General features: G+C 32.3%; 1 protein-coding gene across 1 annotated transcript; it reads left to right on the forward strand.

Moving 5' to 3' along the window:
- Positions 1-22331: 22331 nt before the first annotated feature.
- On the forward strand, positions 22332-22910 carry LOC117913257 (dehydration-responsive element-binding protein 2D-like). Its single transcript, XM_034828213.1, has one exon. The coding sequence runs from the start codon at positions 22332-22334 to the stop codon at positions 22908-22910; it is 579 nt and encodes a 192-aa protein (XP_034684104.1).
- Positions 22911-23417: the final 507 nt, after the last annotated feature.

Below are 23417 nucleotides of genomic sequence, written 5' to 3' on the forward strand. Positions count from 1 at the left end.
ATCAACTTGTCAAAAATAACATTATAACTAAAAGGCAAAAGCTCCTTGAACTACATTGCATAGAAGGAGAAAGATTTTGTTACCCTCACACTATTTCTATTAGAATGTAAGATCGTGGTGTAATGATTAAAGACATAATACAAGATGAGTTGACTTTGGCAATTGATTAGATTTTATCATAAAACAACACTTTCCACTTGCCAATGAATTATCATACTAAACTACTTTTCTTGCTTTTGCTCATACATTTTATGTAGAATAAATTATCTTTAAGGTGCAACCCTAGCCAACTTCGATAAAAGATATTATACTTGGTTTGTTGCTTTTTAGTTCATAAATTTTAAAAAGGTATTTAATAGTGAAATTCTTACTTGAATAAATTAAACTAGATCAATAATTAACACTCTCAGTCCTTAAACCAAAATAAAAATAACAAGCAATTGTATAGCACTTAGGTCATCTCCACATGGAATTCTTACTTGGAAGAAGCAGAGGTAAGGAAAAAAGGGTGTTATTGTTGTTTGGAAGCTTAGAAGGAATTAATTTTAAAGACAATGAGCAAAAATGAGAAATTTAAAGATAAAAAAAATTAAAGAGAAGTAGACTTTAAGAGTAGGGATGAATTGAGATTACCACTCCTAGCTATTATTCTCTTATAAGATGTTGAACCAATACTTGCAGCTTTGGGTTTAGACCAAAGATTTGTACCAAAAGATCTTTGCTTAGAATGAATAAGAACCACTTCAACAAGCCCTCACTTACTTTGATTACTTTCTTTTAGGTCCTCATAACCACATGCTTTAGATGGGTTTCATTTCATCCTAATAGAATTGTGCTTAACTCATGGAAATCGATACAATGATCTTTAAGCATGCAAGGTTGCTTGACTTACATCCCTCATAACCATTGCAACATACACTTGCTTCCCATGATTACTCATTTCAATCATTGTAGCAACTGACAAAGGTTAGATCCATTTGAGTTGTGTATAAATAAAATCAATGGAGAGCTGAATTGAGATATGGAAAGATCTCAACTTCACCCACCCCTTGAAGTTAGCTAAAAATGATGAAAATTAAAGAAGATTTGAAAAAAAAAAAATCAAAGTTAATAATGAAGATGAAACAGAAACTTACTAAAAATTTGAAGCTTAATTAAGCTAAAAATAAATGAATGATTATAAGAAATAGTAAAAATTGCAACTAAAAATGAAAACTAAACTAAGCTCGGTTAATCTTCCTATGTCCTCTTCAAATTGAGAAGACACAACTACTTTCACTCTCTCTTTCTCCTTTCTCTTTCTTTATTTATTAACAAAAGTGTCCACACCCCTTGAATTCTTTCATCTCCTTTGAATTTGTGTTAGACCATACTTCCTATTGGAGTGTTTGGCAACCAAACTTAGAGGTGATGGATGTTGATTGGAGCCTTACATTATGCTAACCTTCTCTACCAATCATAAGAAAGGGTAACCTACTTCTCTTATATAGTACTATTTTATTTTTATTTTTTTACAAAGAAATGATGGTGGTGGAAGAATGTGCTCTAGATGTGTAAGATGTCACCTTTGCTTACTAATTGAATGTTACTTAGTGAAAATCCCTTAAATGTGTCATCATCATTTTTCAAGTGCGCCATTAGTGAAAAGGATCATGTTAGGGTAGAGCCTTTAAGCATGACATAATGTAATACACTTGGAATTCATTATTTATTTAATGATGTTCCAGTTTCACTTTTATTTATCCTTATTCCGTGTATTATACTTTATAAGCATTCTTGTCTGCATCTTTTGCATTGTATGTGACTTAGGTGCATTAGGAGTTGTACAAAAGATCTAAGTCATGGATTCATTACAAATAGATGACTTTTTCACACTCGGTTCATGGGCCTAGACAACTCATTAGAGGTTGTAGTGCACCACCTCCTAATTGGAGATGAGTTTCCCATGAAGAGTGCATCAGTGTGTATGGTTACACATTAGAAAAGACCTACGGTGAGTCATGACTTAAGGCTATCAAGTAGTCATGACCTCACCAAGCTGCTTCATTGTGTTGTCTCTCAACCTTGAGAGAATATTAAGTTTGTGTTAAAGTTAGCAATGATTTTAACCTACAGGTGAAATCGTATGTTGATCATATATTCTTTGTGGATTGGGTCATTGTTGACAGAAGCTGGTAGCAATAGGTATTCTCAATAAAGACATCCTAATATCTCTTGGGATTGAGATAGTGTGTCCCCTTGGGTGATCCTAAGGAGGTGTGTTCATGGAAAATATGACCATAGTAGTGCCTAAAGTGGAACTTGACATAAGCTCTTTGAGAGCTAAGATATGTCAATTATAATAAGAGGATCTATGACTCAAGGATGATAGAGATAGTCTTGAAAGACTGATAGTTTTCACCTTGTCATACTACAGACACTAGTTCATGGGGAGACTGAACACAATGGATAGTAGGTCAAAGCCCTAAGCACTTGGTGTCTCGTTGTTATTTACATAAGATACTGGAGTTTAGTTGATTCTCTATAGCGAGATGTTGAATCAACTTTAAAATTGGATTATGAGGGAACCAATATTCCTATGAGTCCTAATGGTCCCTACTCTAAGCTCGTATACCTTGTTGGCATGGGTTATAAGGGTCGGATTGGCTCTAAGTTTACTTTTATGCATAAGGGTGTTTTGATAATTATGCAAGGTTGCATAGGGGTAAGTGAACAAGGTCCCTGGATTAGACTACTTGATTAATTAGTAGGCCCTGTTGGGTTAATTAATCGATTAGAACCCATTTTAGGCTATATTAAGTGACCTAAGCACATGTGGGCTCAGGTCACTTAAGCTCACTTAAGAACCTTACAAATACCCCATAGGGGTTAGGGTTTCCATAGATTTTGTCTTCCACCATCGAGAGAGATTGAGAGTCATAGCCCCTATTCTTTTTTTCTTCCCATCGGAAGTGTGTCAAGATCAAGGTTCGAGTCATTGGGCAGAAGACTTCGGGTTTAACGAGACTTCTGTGATTTCGATCTTCATATTCACCATGTGGATTTGATTCGAGAACATCCAAATATGAGGTATGGTTTTCGTTAGCACTTTTTAAATCCTTTTAAAGTATAAAAATACTATTTTTTTTCGTTGTGCATAGGATTTAGAGAAAGCCTAGGATAGTTATGCATGTTTCTAACCTGATTTGGACTTGGGAATCAGAGAGATCCAGGTTTTTCCCTTCAAATCATAAGTGTGTAGGGTTGGCTTTATTGAAGGTGTGCTATTTTAGTTAGAGGAAGGCGGTGCACAGTTTTGGTGAGCTGGAGGTGATCCATTTAGATAAGCTAAGGTGTGCAATTTCATAGTATGTCACCGTTTTGATCACAACTTATTCTTTAAGTTTGTCGACCATATCAAAAAATGATTGGATATTAGCTTATTGCTCGAGTTACTTCACAAGCCATAATCATTCGGTCGGCATACCTATCACAATGAAAATCCATTTTGAATACAAGAAAGAAAGATGTTTCATTAATAGGTTTTCATTTGATTGTTTATTACATCCATGATACCTTGGGTAGTTCTTCCTATTACGATAGAGCTCTTAAAAGCATGATATGATATAACAAATTTGGAATTCATTATTTATTTAATGATATTTTAGTTTTATCTATCTTTATTCCATGTATTATACTTCATGAGCATTATCGTATAGCATCTTTTGCATTATAAATGACTTGGGTCTATTAGGAATTGTATAGAAAATTCAAGTCATGGGTTCCTTACAAATATATGATTTGTTCACCAATTTGTAGACCTAGGCAATCCATTTTAGGTTATAGTGCACCACTTCCTAATTGGAAGGATGATTGGTCTTGACCATCGGGATGGGTTTCCCATGGTGAGTGCAGTAGTATGTACAGTTACACATTAGATAAGACCTACAATGAGTCATGATATAAGGTTATCAGGTAGTCATGACTTCACCAAACTATTATACTATATTGTCTCTCAATTTTGAGACAATGTTGAGCTTGTGCAAAAATTAGTAGTGACTTTGACCTACGAGTGAGATCCTAAAGTAATCATATATTCCCTATGGATTGAGTCATTATTGATGGAAGTCAGTAACAACAAGTATTCTCAATAGAGGCACCATGATATTTCATGGACTTTGAGACAATGTGTCATTTTGGTTAATCCTAAGGACGTGTGATCATGAAATATTTGACCTTGTAGTAATTCTTTTAGTGGAATTTGATATATGTTCTTAGTGAGTTAGAGTACTTTATTTGATCACATAATAGGAAGACCTATAACTTCAGGATAGTGGAGTGTTGGGATTAAGTCCCTAAAAACAAGACATGATGTAACAAAGTTAGACTTAACTATCTCTTTGTTATACTTTTAGTGTACTAACATTGATTTGAGCATTTAACACATGTCTCTTTCATTGTACATGACTTATTTGCATTAGGAGTTGTACAGAAGATACAAGTCATGAGTTCCTTGTAACTAGATAAGTTGTCCACAATCGGTTCATGGATTTGGGCAATCTAGTAGAAATTGTAGTGCACCACCTCATAATTGGAGTGATGACTTGTCTTGGGCATCGAGATGAGTTTCCTATGGTGAGTGAATTAGTGTATGTAAGGCATACTAGACAAGATCTATGGTGAATCATGACACAAGGGTATTAATTGTCATGATTCACTAAGGTACTATGCTATATGGACTTTCAACCTTGAGAAAATATTGAGCATGTGCCACAATTAATAGGATGTTTTAACCTATGTGTGAGACCTTAAAATGGTCATATATTCCTATTGATTAGGTAACTGTTGATGAAGGTTGGTGGCAATAAGTATTCTCAATAAAGGCACCATGATATCTCATGGAATTGAGATAGTGTGTCCCCTTAGGTGATCCAAAGGACATGTGATCATGAAATCTATGATCATAATAATTCCTTTAGTGGAATTTGGCATATGCTCCTTGAAGATAAAGTATGTCAGTTGATCACATAATAAGTGAGATCTATAAGTCAAGAATTTAAAAGGTAATCTTGATAGGTGATAACACTATCTTGTTAGATTACAGACATCAGTTCATGGGAAGTCTGCATGTAGTGGATGGTAGGTCACGGACCTGAGCTTCATCTCGTTGTTATTTATATAAGGAATTAGAGTATAGTTGATTCTCTTTAGTGGAATATTGAATCAACCTCATAATTAGATTCCAAGGGAGCCAGTACTCCTATGGGTCTTACTTGTCCCTACTTTGAGCTCATATACCATTGTAGCATGGTTTATGAGGGTTAGATTAACTCTAAATTCATTTTTGTGCATAAGGGTATTTTAGTAATTACTTAAGGTTGCATATAAGATAATGAACAAGGTCTCTATATTAAGCCAATTCATTTTTGTGCATAAGGTTAATTAATAAATTGGAACCGTATTTGGCTAGATTAAGTGACTCAAGCCTTGATGGGCTCAAGTCACTTAAGCCTAGTGGGCAACCCTATAAATATCTTCTTAAAGGGTTAGGGTTTCTGAATGACTTCAATTAGTCGTCTTCCATCTTTAGAGAGAAAAAGAGAGAGCCAAGGTGTCCACCCTCCCCAAGCCCACACTTTGGAGTGTCAAGATAGTGGTTCAAGTCATTGGACAGAAAATCTTAGGTGTACGAGACCTCTAAACTATTAAGACATGTTCTTGATCGCAAGAAATTGATTTGGGAACATCCAGATCTAGGTATGGGGTTCATATCTCTTGATCTATCGTTAATAAATGTTTTTATTGCCATTTTATTCCTTTGCGATATGTTTAGAGATGCTTAAGGATAAATGAATGCACCCTACGAGATCTAGGGCATGATAATAGAGTAATTCAAAGTCCCCAACAACTTCTCAAGGTATTTATTTATTATATATATACATTACTATTTCTAACTACTCTTCTTTGGATTTTTTACCTTCATGTCAGCATCTCCATATCAATCAAGTTAACTGAACATGGTGGAGGATTTCTCCTCACAAACTATGTTTGGTTTCCAAGAAAATATAATATAAATATAGATAAAGAAAAGAAAAATAAAATAAAAACCTAAAACATTAGTAAAGATTTTCAAGAAGAGAGAATAATTTCCATTTTTTATGTTATTTCTCATTTTCCTTGCAAAAATCCTAGAAGTAAAAAAAAAAGTTTATATAATAAATTCGAAAACCTAACATGTGACACACTTCCATTGGGCACTTATTACAAAGAAAATTCATAAACAATATAAAAAAACTCCAAATATTAAGAGTTCTGAATTATTATAATGTATTTCGAATTAGATGGGGGCATTTGGAACTCATTTTGATATGTTTTGGGGCTCAAACTCAATCACCAATGGTTGAGTTCAAAGTTGGGGCAAGTACCAAATCAATCAAACTTTTGGAGGAAAAATGGCCAATCCAAAATCCAACATGTGAGTTGAAATTCTCTATGTATTTCAAACTCATCCACTGCCAGTTTGCTTCCAATGTGCATAATTGCTCATTTCAACTTCTATTTGCATACTGTCTAAAGCGTTAGACTCTTAAACAAAGATATGAACAAACAAAAGAAATGTGAACAAAGATTTCCTAAAGAATGAAATAAATATAATATAAATAGGGATAAAATTAATTGTTTAAAAAATTAAAAAAAATAGTTGTTTGCTATAGGTTAGATTAGGTTTTTATTTTATTCAATTTATTTTTTTCTTTTATTGGATTTCACCTGTTTTATGTTGAGATTTAGGTGTAGTCAGGTTGTTAAAGTTTTAAATTTGAGTGCTATAATGGAGTACTAGAATCATGGTTATTATAACAATGTTGGAACACCATCTGAGCTTGCACAAGTTTATAAGATTGTGAAACCAAGGTTTGGTTAATCTTGGTTTTGACGATAACAAAACAAGGTTTAGAACTAATGATTATATTTCAAGTGTGATTAGGCAAGATGATTTCCAAAATGACAATCACAAGAATAAATCAAGTCAAAGAGAAATCATTAAGAAGAAGAAGACCTCAAAGAGAAGTGTTTTTCAAGACTCAAGCTTCATAAGATCTCTTTGTAAGGTTGTTGGTGTACTAGGATTTTCATGCATTACATTATTTACTTATGCACCAAAATCATCCAAGAGTTATTTTGTTTTAAATATTTTAAAATTAAATGATTTCATGTTTTCAACTAAAACTTTGTGTCAAATGTTTTCCAAACTTGCTTTAAAGGTTTTAAGTTGAAAAAGTTGGTTGTTGAGCCAAAAAAGGCTCAATCGGTTGAACCGAATGAGGAACTGGTCGACACCCAGCTCAACTGGTCAAAGGGTGCAAAAAAACATTTTTCTCTCTTCCAGAACGATTGTTCAACCGGTCAAGGTTGAGCCTCAACTGATCGACTCCCACCTCAACCGGTTGAGGTTTGATCAAGGGGCGATCAAGGTCCAACAATCACTTGCCAAGCATTAAATTCTAACTGCTAGTCAACCAATCGACCCCCAGCTCGACTAGTCAAACCCCCAATGGCTAGTTTGACATTTTCCCTCTATATAAAGGCTTCAATCTTCATTGTTTCATGAGCTTAGCCTTCCTAAATATTTCTTGAATATATTTGAGCCTTGGGAGAGTGTTTTGAGTGCACTATTGTTCTAAAACTTGCATATTATTAGTGCATCATTCAATCTTAGTTTTCTTGTATCATTTGAGCCTAAAGTTTTGTACTAGGATTTTATGAAATTATTTGTATATCTATGAGAGGAAGAATCTAAGTGTGAGGTATCACTTAAGGATTCTCAAGTGTAGGTTATCACTTGAGAGGTTGTTCAAGGATTCTCAAGTGTAGGTTATCACTTGAGAGGTTGTTCAAGAGTGGGGTATCTTTTAAGGATTGTAAAGGGTGCTTAGAGCCAAAAGTCTAAAAGGATGGATTGAAACCATAATCCAATTGTATAGCTTGAAGGCTTGGTTTGGAAGCCTTGAAATAGTAGAACCTCAAGCTTGGGATTGAAGTTAGAGGAGAGTGGACGTAGGCCGAGTTGCATTGAACCACAATAAAAATCTTGTGTTTGCATTCTCTCTTTGATATTCTCTTAATTTATATGCGGTTGTTTTTATATTATTTAATTATATATTTGTATATAATTATTTATTGCATTCACATAATTTAAACTTACAAAAAGAGACCATCACCTTATTCACCCCGCCTCTAGGGTGATTACCATAGGTTGGATTAACCTAATTTTTTTAACAAAGATGATAAAAGATTATCTTCGTCCTGGGCTTATATCAGATATTCCTTCTCCACCTTTTAATGCTTGGCCTTTTGGTAACTTCATAACTCATTCTAATTTTGGTATTAAATCTAGTTGGCAAAATTTTCCTTCTAGCTCTAAATATAATTTTTCACATAAGCTTCTCTTTTTTTGGAAAACACTTGCAAATTTTAAACAAATTGAGAATAAAGAGATAGGCTAATGTTGGGAAAGATACTTAAAGTTATTGAACTCTTTCCCACAACGCAAATTTGAACCTTGGCAAGTTATTTCTAGTTTTCATTATATTTTAACTAAAAAATATTATCAAGTTTTAAATATGTTGAGTGAGAAAAGCTTTCTTGAAATGGAACCAACTATGGCCATGATGATACTTAATAATCATATAAGGAGAAAAACTCATGTGCCTAATTATGAAAACATTAACGAAACTAAGAATTTTGATGTATACTACAGTTAGGAGGGATATCTCTACTCTTCTTTAGTTGCATCATTATTTTCTAATTTTTCCATGTTTCGACAAGATAAAAAATGTTCAGAGGATGTACTTAAAGAATATATTGAACGTCAAATAGATATGATGAATGAAACAAAAACAATCATTGTTGAGTTGGAAAAGAGCAATGGTCACTTCAAGGAATCCATTTACCAAACAACTCAAGTTTTCAATGAATTTGAGCATAATACTATTATGCTAAATGGTAGAGTTGATGAAACTGAGGAAATAGTCTAATCAAACTTACCTTTAACAGAAAATAGTGATGAGTTTGATGTGATAAAACTTCTTACTATTGCACAAGATTTTGAATCTAAAACTTTTGATGAAATTGTGCAAGTATGCACTAACAATGAACTCACTAATAATGAAAGGTGTGACAATCATTAAATTCATCTTGAACATATTGAAAATACTTTTTGCGAGTATAAGATTATTGAAGGTACACCTAATTAGGCAAAGGATGCAATGCACATTCAACTTGAAGAAGTGATAGTCTATCATGGCTTAAAAGATATCAATCTTGAGAAGCTTTTAGATATAAGTTCTATTTTTATTTTTGGTTTTTCTCATTTTGATGATTATGTAGATAGTTTAGTAGTTTTAGGTTTTAACAAGGTAAGGTTACTAACTTTCCTTAGGTTAGTTACTCTTACCATTGTCACTATGATAATGAAAAAAGACTACTAATGAGTCATTCCATTTGTAATGGTTTGAGAGAGTAGGTATAGGATAGGTTGGTACCTTACTCTTTCCTTTTTGGAATAGGAAAATTAGTTCATCCTCTATTCGTTTTAGGAGTAGGAAAATTGGTTTTAGGATGTTTTTTTTTTTCTATTTTTTAGATTTGATTTTTTTAGTACTTTTTTTTTTTTTTTTTGTTTTAGGATGTTTTTTTTTCTATTTTTTAGATTTGATTTTTTTAGTACTTTTTTTTTTTTTTTGGTTTTAGGATGTTTTTTCTATTTTTTAGATTTGATTTTTTTTAGCACTTTTAGCCATTTTGAGTTTGTTTAGGTATTGATTTTTTTTTTTTTATATCTATCAATTTAATGAGTTTTTAAGTTGTTTCCTAGTTGTTTGTTGCTATCTCAATAGAATTAATATGCATTAGCCCTCAAAGTAAGCTAACGATGCTAGGAGGATGAGGAACCTCATGCTTGATATTTCAAAGGATGGCATACTTGATGATACTACATTCATAGACATCATTGAGTTTAGTGAGCAGGTTCAGGGGAAGATCAAAATGCATATTACATATTTATACCCTTTGTCATATACTAGCGTCATATATGGTAGTATATTATGATATAATTATTTGATACACAAGTTTGAGTTCACGAGCTATGAGGTAACATTCTTGCACCTTACTTTTTTTAGTTATTGTTCTATACATTGGGGACAATGTGTAATTTAGGCTGGGAAGGAAGGTATATTAACCTTTTTTTTTTCAAATTTGTGCATACTATATTTGTTTAGTTAATGAGATTCCTGATTTGCCTTCTTAGTGACTTATGAGTTATTTTGCACGAGAATTCTTTAAGTAGTATTGTTTCTTTAGAATTTGACAAGAGATACAGTTAGAGTAAGAATATTATTTTACTTGTTTTTTCCTTTTATACTTAATTTGATTGCAAAAATAGTTAGGTTGAATCCTTAGGATACCTTTGATTTTTCTATGATGGTTATTTTCTGTTTAAGACTTATGACACACACAAAACACATGTATCATTGTGGTATCCAAATTAAGATAATTTCCTTAACTTAAAAGGAGTTGTTTTTAAGCAATAAGAGGGGGGTGACACAAAAAAAAAAAGACTAATTTAAGCTTGAGCGACTATATGAGGGGGCTAATGGCCTTGTGTTTTCAAGCCTTGATGCCTAAAACCAACTAGTTAGGAGTCATTGATATCTTACTCATTACACAACCTAAACTCACTTTTGAAAAAAAAAAAAAAATCATACTAGGGAAATTCGACCTTGTTCTATCTTGAGCTAGGGTTATGCCTAATAGGTAAGTGACTTGTAAAGGTCCTTAATACATAGTACCTTGGGTCACCTAGGTAGTTGTTGGTTGATCCCTTTTGAGTTATATAGAAGGAGATTTCCTAAACTAAGAAAAAAAAAATCAAAATAAATTTTCTTCCCTTTTAGTACTTGAACTTTTCTTAGTTTCCTTCTTTTAGGTACCTAAAACATGTATTAAAGGTAAAATTTATTTTTCTTCTACTTTCTTTCAAAAAAATATTTTAGTAAACTTTTAGTACACTTTTGTTGATTGTTACATTGGATGTGTTTTCTTTGATTGATTTTTTATTACTAGGTTGGGAAAAAAGAATTACTCTTTTTTAACAAGGTTTTCTTTAGTCTTTGTAGAAATAAAGAGTTTCTCTAATTGGAGAAGAGTTTAAAGACTATGATTGTGGGGTTTTTTTTTTTTTTTTTTTTTTTAATTTTATATGCATTTTGAGAATTAAAGAATCGTTTTTTCTTGAGAAAGTTTAAAGACTATAATCATGTTTTTTTTTATAAAAAAAATTGGTTTATATTTTTTCCTATAATCTTGATTTTGTTTTGTCTTATATTATTATTATTATTATTATTATTATTATTATTTGTGGATTTTATTTTAAATTTCTATAAAATCACAATCTATAATTTGTTCACTTTAAATCTTTCTTTTGCGAAGATTTTATCATATCCTCAATAATGCATATATTATCAATGCATTCGTTCAATGTCAATAATGACTTTCTTGTATTGAGGCTTTTGTCAACGGAAGAAGATCAATAGCGTTTACAAGAAGAAGATAATGAATAGTAAGACTAAAATGAGTATTTGAAAGGAGATGATGAACATTAGGGTTGTGATAAACTGATGAAAGAAAAATAGAACAATAACACCATTTTATTTCAAGGGTTAATTTTATTTACATCCCTTGAGATTTAGTGTAAATAAATTATGCTATCATTAATTTCAAATTTTATCACTTGGTACCTTATAAATATATTTCATATAAAAAGTACAAATCATGGTAAAAAAATTCTATAGGATCCTCAAGTGATAAATAAAATCATTTCTGTGGAATTTTGGTGGTCCAAAAATTGATTGGCCATGTAAGCAAAGTTAGTTGATTAACTAACTGAAAGCATACCTGTTTCATTTAGTTTTTCCATGTACTTGTATAAAAGGGTGAAGAAAGAAAGAAAGAAAAAAACAGAGGTGTGTGTGAGTTTTCTAAATTACAGAACAGGTGTGAGAGGATTTCATAGTTTGAATCTTCTTCATTGTACTGCAGAGAGAGCTTGAAAATTCTTAGAGATTCCAGATAATGTAAAATGGTTCATGGTTAGTGTATTTTTGGAGGTGATCTTGATCCGTGGATGTAGGATTCAAATCTTGGATTCAAACCATGTAAATTCTGATTGTCTTGCTCTATTTTTCTGATTTGTGGTATTGTTTTTCTTTGTCTTCTTAAATTGGTGTTCGATCTCATTTTATTAAGGAACTTGGATAAAACCTCAACATTTGGTATTAGAGCTTAATCAAGAACAGAGAAAGAAGAATCTCGACTACAAAGTATGATATTGAGAACTTCAATGGCAGAAATGACTTCGGGTTGTGGAAGATGAAGATAGAGGCCATCTTGATTCAACAAGGCGTTGAAAAGGCTTTATTGCCTGATAAAGATCTTCCAGAAAGCGTGACTGAAAAGGAAATGCAAGAATTTCAATGAAAGGCTTACAACTCGATCATATTAAGTCTTTTTTATCAGGTTCTGAGAAAAACATCTCATGAGAAAACTATTGCTGGGGTTTGGAAAAAGCTGGAAGAACTGTACAGAACCCGAGCTTTGCCAAATCGCATTTATCTAAAGGAACATTTATATGGTTTCCAGATTGAAGAATCCAAACCAATTGATGATGCCTTAGATGAGTTTAATAAATTGGTGTTGGATTTAGAGAGTTTAGATATCAAGGTGGAAGATGAAGATAAGACTATCATTCTCTTAAACTCTCTACCTAAATCTTTGAAGCATTTTAAAGAAACCTTGAAATATGGCAAAGATGCCATTACATTTGATGATGTTCAGAATGCCTTGAATGCTAAGGTGTTGGATATGAAGTCCTCTAACAAAACTAACAGTGGTGAAAGTTTAACTGTTAGAGGAAGACCTCATAATAAAAATAACAATGGAAAATGAGGAAAATCACGTTCCAAATCAAAGTTTAAAGGCAAGAAAGATTATAGGAATGTCAAATGCTATCATTGCAACAAGATTGGACATATAAGAAGAATCTGTCCAGATAGACAACAAGAAGAAAAGACTCAAGCACAAGGAAGTGCTGCCATTATAGATGATGGTTATGACAGTGCAGAGGTACTCACTGTTACATTGAATCAAAATCATGAAGAATGGGTCTTGGACTCGGGTTGCAGATATCACATGTGTCCAAGAAGAGATTGGTTTTCATCTTATCAAGAAGTTAATGGTGGAAAGCTGCTATTGGGAAACAACATGAGCTGCAATGTGGTTGGAATTGGCACGATGGCTATTAACATGTATGATGGAAAGACAAGAACTCTCAAAGAAGTCAGACATGTACCAGACCTGAAGAGAAATCTAATATCTCTTGGAACATTGGACAAATCAGGTTATAACTTCAAAGCAAAAAATGGGAAATTAACAATTTCAAAAGGTGCCATGGTTGTCATGAAGGGTCAGAAGAGAAATGGCTTACATATCCTAGAAGGTCACACATTGAAAGGTTTAGTGGGATTAGTGTTAAGAACTGAAATTGATAAAACAATTCTTTAGCATAGAAAACTTGGTCACTTAAGATATCGAGGTATAAAAGAATTGTACAAACAAGGCCTATTGTGTGGGGATAGCATCAACAAGATTGATTTTTGTCAGTATTGTATTCTTGGCAAGCAACACAGGTGGGCATTCAAAGCTGTAATACATAAGTCAAAGGATGTATTGGAATATGTGCATTCAGATTTATGGGGGCTTGCAAGAGTCTCTATTCACGATGGAAACAGGTACTTTCTATCCTTGATTGATGATTACTCCAAAAAAGTTTGGCTATACTTGTTAAAAACTAAAGATGAACATATTGTCTTAACAAAGGTTAAGGAGTGGAAGGCTTTAGTTGAAAATCAAACTAATAAAAGAGTAAAGGTGTTAAGGATGATAATGGGCTAGAGTTTTGCAATGAGGAATTTGAAATATTTTATAAAAATCAAGGTATTTTAAGACACAAAACAATAAGGAATACACCTCAACAAAATGGCCTAACAGAGAAGATGAATAGGACATTGTTAGATAGAGTAAGGTGTATGTTGCATAGTTCTGGCTTATCTAAACATTTTTGGGGTGAAACTGTAATGATAGTTTGCTATTTAGTAAATAGAACTACATCTAGTGCAATAGACTTTAAAACTTCAGAAGAGCTTTGGTTTGGAAAGTCTTCTAACTATGAACACCTTAGAATCTTTGGGTGCACAGCTTATGTTCACCAAAGTGAAAGAAAATTAGAACCAAAGTCAATAAAATGTATCTTCTTAGGTTATCCAGAGGGTGTTAAAGGTTACAGGCTGTGGAATAAGGAATCTATGGGTGTTAAAATAATAATAAGTCATGATGTTGTGTTTAATGAAAATGAAATGCTTTCTATGAGAACTAACACTGTAGGTACAGAGGAAGATTATGAAAAAAGGAGCTTGATCCTTTACAAAGACCATTTTGAGTTTGAAGTGGAGTTATCATCTTAAGATGGTCATGATCAACAAAATGATTTAGCATATGGCGGCCTAAAAATAGAAGATACTAAGGTGACATTTTCAAATGTTGAAGGTAGTCCCGGAACCAACTCACAAGAAGCTGGTCTTGATTATCTTTTGTTAAGAGATAGAGCTAAGAGGAACATAAAACCCCCAAACAGGTTTAGTTTTGCAGATCTGATTGCCTATGCTCTATTGATTGCCATGGAGTATGAAAAGAGTGAGCCAATCTCTTACCAGGAAACTATAAACAACAATGAATCAATGAAATGGCTCACAACAATGAGTGAGGAATTTGAATCCTTACAAAAAAATCAAACTTGGATGCTTGTAAAAAGAAAGCCAAATCAAAAAGTGGGAAGTTGTAAATGGATATTCAAGCGGAAACAGGATGCCACTGAGAATGAACCCATAAGGTTCAAAGCTAGATTAGTGGATCGAGGATATACTCATAGAAAGAGCATTGACTACACCGAAGTATTCTCTCCAGTGGTGAAACATACCTCAATTAGAGTATTGATGTCGACTATAACTTAGTTTGACTGGGAATTGGAGCAACTAGATGTTAAAACTGCCTTTTTACATGGAGACTTAGAAGAAAAAATTCGAATGACTCGGCGTAAAGGCTTTGAAGAGTTAGAAAAGGAACATCTAGTGTGTTTACTTAAAAGATCCTTATATGGATTGAAACAATCCCCAAGACAGTGGTATAAAAGGTTTGACACCTTTATACTAAAGATTGGTTTCAAAAGGAGTAGTTATGATGGTTGTTTCTATTACAAGAAGTTACAAGGAAATCTAATGATGTTTCTTCTAATATATGTCGATGATATGTTATTGGCTTGCAAAGATAAGTCACAAATTCAAGAGGCGAAGAGGATTCTAAAGTCAGAATTTGATATGATGGGTCTTGGGAATGCAAGAAGAATACTCGGCATGGAAATTGTAAGAAATAGTGAGGATCGTACTTTATTCTTGTCACAAAAGGGCTACTTAGAAAAGGTTTTGAAGAGGTTTTCCATGGAGAATTCAAAACTTGTAAGTATACCATTAGCAGGACATTTCAGATTGTCAATGACACAATGTCCTCGATCTGAAGTTGAAAGGAAGGAGATGAATTCTGTTCCATATGCTAATGCTATAAGGGCACTCATGTATGTAATGGTGTGCTCACGACCAGATATTGCTCATTCAATAAATGTTTTGAGTAGGTTTATGGCTAGCCCGGGTAGAGAACATTGGAATGGAGTTACATGGTTGCTACGATATGTAAGAGGATCTCTTAGTGCAAGACTGAAGTTTGGATCTTCTGAAGAGGGTAATGGTATCACAGGTTATGTGGATTCAGATTATGTAGGGGATCTTGATAAGAGAATGTCAACTACATGTTATATTTTCACCTTATTTGGAGGACCTGTTAGCTGGAAGTCACAACTACAATTGATAGTGGCACTTTCAACAACTAAAGCTGAATATATAGCAGCTACTGAAGCCATGAAAGAAGCTCTCTGGTTGCAAGGACTTGTTAAGGAGCTTGGAGTTCTGAATAGTGTAGTGGAAATATTTTTAGATAGTCAAAGTGCAATTCAATTGTGTAACAATCCCGTGTTTCATGAAAGGACCAAACATATCGATGTTAGATATCACTTCATTAGAGAAACTATAAGCTCAGGAGCAATGAAGCTGGAGAAGATTTCCACAGTTGATAATCCAGCCGACATTGGCAACTAAAGTTCTACTAGTAACCAAATTCAAGTATTCCCTGGATTTGGTCCAGGTAATGTGCAACTAATGTTTAAGTCAGATCTTCATCTGAAGAATCCAAATTTAATTTTTAAACCAAGGTGGAGAATGTGGAATTTTGGTGGTCCAAAAACTGATTGGCCATGTAAGCAAAGTTAGTTTATTAACTAATTGAAAGCATACATGTTTCGTTTAGTTTTTCCATGTACTTGTATAAAAGGGTGAAGAAAGAAAGAAAGAAAAAAAAAGAACAGAGGTGTGTGTGAGTTTTCTAAATTACAGAACAGGTGGGAGAGGATTTTAGAGTTTGAATCTTCTTCATTGTACTGTAGAGAGAGCTTGAAAATTCTCAGAGATTCCAGAGAGTGTAAAATGGTTCATTCTTAGTGGATTTTTGGAGGTGATCTTGATTTGTGGATGTAGGATTTAAATCTTGGATCCGAACCACGTAAATTCTGCTTGTCTTGCTTTGTTTTTCTGATTTCTGGTATTGTTTTTCTTTGTCTTCTTAAATTGGTGTTCGATCTCATTTTATTGAGAAACTTGGATAAAACCTCAACAATTTCTAATCCTTCAGTTAATAATGATTTTATTTTATATGAATTCCTTCATTTTCTTATCTTTTTTTTTTTTTAAAATAAAATTGAATAAAATTTTAATTGGTCAACATCGACATTAAAATAAGAAATTTTAAAAAACTTAAAAGCTAAAAATATAAAAATAAAATATTGACTTTTACTTTGCCCATAAAGTATGCTAGCTAAAAATATAAATATGGAGAAAAAGAAATACAATAATAGTCAATATTTTATTTTATTTTAAATTTTTAAGTATTTTAGTTTTTATTGTATTTTTATTTTTTAAAAAATTTTTTATTTTATTGTTGTTCAATATTCCTAAGGATGTTTTTTTTTTGGAGAGAAAAAAAAAAATCCCAAATTAGGTCTCATGATTAAAAGAAAAAAAAAATAAAAATAAAAGGAAGATCAATTCTTTACGATTAAGCACTACTTGTTAATTAGTGTTATTAAGATAACAAGTAAAGGGAACATTTGAGGAAATAATTTTTTTGAATTGTAAAAAAGTGTATGTATTTTAATTTTCTTTTAAATTGATGAATATAAAATTGATTTATAAAATTTGAGATTCTTTTTTCTATATCTTTTTCAAATTAATGTGTCATAATCCACTTTTCCAAATTTTTAAACATTGTTATCTATTTTTTTTTTATTCAAAATCTCTTTAAAAAATAAAATAAAACTATAAGAATGATAATTGTTAATATTTACAACTAATGATAATTAAGTGTATTTCCATCAAATCTTGCAAAATGTGAGTGGAATGAAAAAAAAAAAAAAAAAAAAAAACCCTTAGGCTATGTTTGGTTCCCAGAAAATTTGAAGGAAAATGCAAGGGAAAGAAAATACAAAGGAAAAGCAGAGGAAAAGAAAAAGTGAAGGAAAATAAAAAAAATAGATTAAAAGTTGATAAATTATTTTTTTTGTTACTTCAAACTCATTTTATTTATTTTAACTCATCAATATAAAGATTAAATAATTTAAAAATACATAAGTTTTTAAATTCTTTATATTTTTCTTTAATGTGGTTAGTCCATTCAACCTCCACTACAAACACCCATTCCATGTTAAAACATGTTATTTTTACTATTGATTTACTGCCTATTTGGTAACTGTTTTTTAGAATAGTTTTCTCTTATTAGAACAAAAAAATACAAAAAATTTATTTAACAATAAAAAAATATTTTCACAAAAAAAATTATTTTCACAACAAAAAATAAAGTGTTTTCAAAAAATATATTTTAATTATTTTTTGTTATTTTCGTTTGCTTTTTGAATGTTATTTTAAGAAATAATTACACAAATATATATAATAATTAAAAATAAAACACTAGATATAAAAATAGGTTCAAAATATTTTTTAAGTTTCCAAACAAACTTTTGTTATGTAAAAATTAGAGAACAATTTTAAAAAACTGTTCTGAAAAATTATTTTTTAGAATTATTTTTGAAAACAATTACTAAACATGCCCTTAACTTTCAAGGTGATCAAATAACACATTTATATAGTTTTGTTTTTTACTTTTTCCTTTTTCAGCCTACCTACTTTAAAGCTCATGAAAAAAATGATATATTTACTAGAATATATATATATATATATATATTGAATAATACCAGGAAATGTTTCTTAATAATTCCAGTAGCAAAACCACAATCTAATCCAGAATTTAGATAAATTTAATGCATTGGAAAATTTGTCCAAATTAAAACTTAAAACTTGTTTCCACCTAAAAATGTAAACTGGGCCTGACCTAGTTGTAGCTGGTTAGTTTGGATTGGGCTTGAGTCTGAATGAATTGAAGCCCAGCCAAGTTTCTGAGGGGTCCATGGAAGGGGTTGGACTTCAAATCCAGGCCCCACTCGGCTCTCAAGGATCATATTGGGCCTGACTTGGGCTTGGTGCCAGGCCATGGTCAAATTTTATGGCCCAAACAAAGTGTCCTCTCCTTTTGTATCTCTTCTCGTCCCTAACCCAACCCCCCACCCCGACATATTGAAAAAAGGGAAGATGGTCAAATTTGTCAAATTTTATGGCCCAACGAACAAAGTGTCCTTTCCATCCTATTGTATCCCTCCTTTGTTTCAATTGAAAAAGGTCTCCGCTTCTAAAAGGATACAAAAATGAGTAAGAACCCGTTTTACAATAATTATAAGAAGTATTTTAAGTTTTTTTGATACTTAAATTTTTTTTTTTTTAAGTATTAGAAAAGTTAGAAACATTTTCTAAAATTATTGTCAAATACGCTTTAAAAGTACGTTTGACAGTGATTCTAGAAAGCATTTTTAGTATTTTTAACACTTAAAATAAAAATTTTCAAGTATTAGAAATATTACAAGTGTTTTTTAGAATCATTACTAAACAGACTTTAAATCAGCAAAATAATTAACTACTAATAGTTCATGAAAAAAGTATTCAAAATAGATATTTATATTTGTATTTATATCATCATTTTTAGACCCTGTTGGGGGTGATTTAGAGAGTAGAAACATACTTGGAAGCATGTTCTTTATCAAATTGAGGTGTTTAACAAGGTTTTAAAAGTTACTTGTAAGAATATAAAAGTTATTAGAAATAATTTTTTGGACTAATATTAGATACTTATTTCTTCTAAAAATTATTATTTTTGTTATATAAACTTTATAATTATAAGACATTAATGTGATATTTGTTTTTTGATTGAATAGAAAAAGCCAAAATATTTGTCAATTTATATTTAATTAAAAATAACTTATTGATATCAACCAACATAATTAAAGTGAACTTGTTATTGATAAGTTCAGTTTAAAACTTATATCAGTTGATATCGATAGATTACTTTTAATTGAATGGAAAAAGTAAAATATTTTAATTTTAATTTTTTTAATTTTTAATTTTTATTTAATAAAAAAAACAAACATCACCTTACTAAACTATTCATTTTTCTTTGTCAAAATCACTATAGGTGTTCCTCTAATTAAATATTATTGTATATTCAAAGATTCAATTACATGTCAAGTTCACTCATTCAACCAAAGTTGTATTGTTGACACTGTCAAATCCACAACCAAAATAATATATTTTTAGAAATTTAAAAGGATTCCACAGCTAGCATGATAGTTGGATAGTCTCCGTAGGGATTACCAAAAGAAGTAAGGTTTCTTTCATCAGTCACTTGAGTTCTAGTTGAAAAATACTCTCTAAAAGAATGAAAAACATAAAATTTGGAAAGATGAATGAAGAGTTTAAGTAGTGTAAGAACTAAACATTGACTTGAGTTTTTAGAAAATGATAGAGATTGATTTTTGGAAAATATAGATTCGAATAAGATTTCCTGATTTTGCACTAAAAATCTCTTTTTAGAACTTAGATTAACATTTCTCATGCATTGATTCATTCCTATTTCATTCTTAGAACTAGACATATGTGATGTATAGAAAAACAATTGATCAATTCACTCAAGAGCATAGAATGTATTCAAAATGTATCACATATGCGAATACTACAATGAAAATAAGAAGAATACTAACTCAAAGCAATGAATCTCAGATCTAGAGGAGTAAGGTGAAGAACTTTATGGAGAATGCATTCTTTTTTCCTTCCTTAACCGCATGTATATGATTGATCTTCCAAATATCAACATATATAAAATTAACTCTCTATAGCACGATCTCCATTGATGAGAACCATGTTTCGAATCTAAGAAAATCTCCTAGCGAATCCTCTCTAAAAAAAAAAAAATACACAACTAATCTATGAAATATCAACTAAAAAATGATAACTTGCCACATAGCTAAAACTAATCCTAAAAAAATCTAAGTATTGAAATAATAGTTTTGACATCATTTTTACAACTCTTCCTCTTATATATCATTTTTCAACGCTAGTGTGCAAATTCGATACTCAATTTGACAAACATTTCCTTCTTTGCTTTATCTCTCCATATGGAATTCACCAATTTGATAGCGCTCAATACATGGTCGGGATGTCCAATATTGTCAAATTTCTTTTGCCTATCAATTAGAGGCATGAAATCTTCCATAGAGTTGAGAGACTATCAAAATGTATTTCAATACAATTCGATACATTTTGATTCTCCATTTCCTATGTCCAAATGACAATTATCGTATCGAAATTGCACGTATCTAGTGAGTTGAGCTCTTGTTGAATTACCATTTGACATAATAACTGATACCAAATGATTCCAAAATTTCCATATCACCAAGTATCGAAATTCACATTCAATAGTTTATCAAAGACTTTGACTCTTTATCAGATTCAATCGTTCACCAAAGACTTTGACTCTTTATTGGATTACCAATTTGATGCCATTGGTATATCGAATTGTCATATTACTTTAATATTTTGATACATAGTGATATTGTCGAAAATTATTCTGTCATCGTGACATACCCTGTATCACCAAGTATCCATTTAGCATTATAGTGTTGATTATGGTATTAAAATGACTTATTCCTTCATCAAGTGCTTGCAATTCTCCCCTTAATCTTGCTCGCTTGCTTGCTTTCTTTGGATTAATGCCAAAGTTCGAAAGCTTCTTATTTCTATAAAATTACTCATTAACTTCCAACATTAATCCATAAGAACTAGACACTAACACAAATATACACTAAGTAGTTAATTTGCATGCAATTGTATCAAGAAAAATATTATTTTAACTTAATAAACCATACAATTTGCACACAAATCATGGCCTTTATTAATGATTTATTTCTAAATACTATTTACTAGATTTAGCATCAAAGTGATGAAATGATGGTAAAAAAATCATATGATTTTCATAAAGAAATAGTTGAACTAGATAAAATGGTATTAATCTTTCCTATTGCGTTCGCTTCTCGATCTCTAATTGAAACCAGAACTAGAGTGCCATATTTTATGGGCATAACGCTCGAAACCCCTGATTCCAAGGCACCAAGAATCCAAGAAAATCACGTAACTCTGCAGAAGAAGCCAGACAATGTGACGGTGGTTTCAAAACCTTTTAAAAACAAGAAAAATCCGCCATGCAAAACCTTAACTCAGCCCTAATCTCATGGCCCAACAAGTGTCCCTATGTGACTCATCCCCAGAGTGACACAACATACAAGACCCTAAGCATTGAGGCACCTGTGATCTGCCTTTGCAGTGTAACTGAATGCCAACATCATATATGGAGGAATTATTATTGAGTCAAATCCAAAATGCTTATGTCTGAAGGAGGTTGGAAACTCCGGAGACTTCTTTTTTGGATATGCAAACACTGGCAGCTTTTGGCAGTACTAGGAGAGCAGGATAGCCATGTGTTTAATTACAGCCCCCAATTCTAAAGCTGATCGTATTGCATATTTGTGAGAGACATAACCCACTAGAAAGGAGGTCAACAGTGTATATCTTCTTTGTGGGTCTTCACGGTTTGGGGTTTGTGAAGAGGATAGAGTGTGGTTTAGCTTGGTTGGCGGTGCAGCTATGGAGGATGCAGGCAAGAAAGTTGTCAAAAGATCAGCCATGGGGAGATCAAGAAAAGGGTGCATGAAGGGCAAGGGAGGGCCTGAGAATGCTCTATGCTCATACAGAGGTGTGAGGCAAAGGACATGGGGGAAATGGGTGGCTGAGATCCGAGAGCCCAACCGCGGAGCCAGGCTCTGGCTAGGCACCTTCAACACTTCTTATGAGGCTGCCATGGCCTACGACATGGCCGCGCAAAAGCTCTATGGTCCCTCAGCCAAGCTCAACTTGCCACATGACTCGTCACCACTTTCCACCACCCCCACTGCCACAACCTCTGCAGTGCCCTCTAACTTTGATGGTGTTGGAGGGCGGACTGAAACGGGTAATTCGGTGAAGACTACTACCTCCAATTGGGTGTGTGGAGTACAAGAGGTGAAGTATGATCATGAGGAAAATTTTTGGGAGAGCTCAAGCATGTTTGATGAGATCCAAACTGAAAATTGGGTTGAGTTTCCAATAGAGGGTGACCCTTTTGGGATCGACAATCTTGGAACTGGGGTGGATGGAGAAGAAGTCATGGATTGGGATGGAGTATAAGTTACACGGAGTTTGTAAGCTTGCTTTAGGTGGCATATGCATATGCGCTTGGTTTTTTTTTTCCCAAGGCATACGGGCTATGATGTGCTTGTAGAGTAGGTTATGTCTTTGAGTCATTTTGCTTGGGTGGATTTTGTCATGTGGGCTCATGTCCCCCCCACTTTTTTTTTTTTTTTGATCTACACATGGGGGGTATTTTTACATTTTTTAGGGGTTTTATGCAAAAGTATAACTTCTTTTCTTCAGGTGGGAGAGGGTGTTTTCATTAATGAGTGGACATGCCCAAAATTTTTGTTTTTGGGCAAATCAAAAGAGATATGTATAATAATAATAATAATATATGAATATGGGGGTTTCTTATTGACTATGTGAGTACTCGTTTGCATTTGCATAAGGTAATTTTCCTCAAGTAAGGAATCCAAGAAAAGTTTCAACTTATTTATAGTCTATCTGAAAAGTTTGAACTAAGCTATAGTTAAATTGAATGATCAAATATCTCTGTCTTTA

The sequence above is a fragment of the Vitis riparia genome, chromosome 4 (assembly GCF_004353265.1).
Source record: "Vitis riparia cultivar Riparia Gloire de Montpellier isolate 1030 chromosome 4, EGFV_Vit.rip_1.0, whole genome shotgun sequence".
Classification (NCBI taxonomy): Eukaryota; Viridiplantae; Streptophyta; class Magnoliopsida; order Vitales; family Vitaceae; genus Vitis; species Vitis riparia.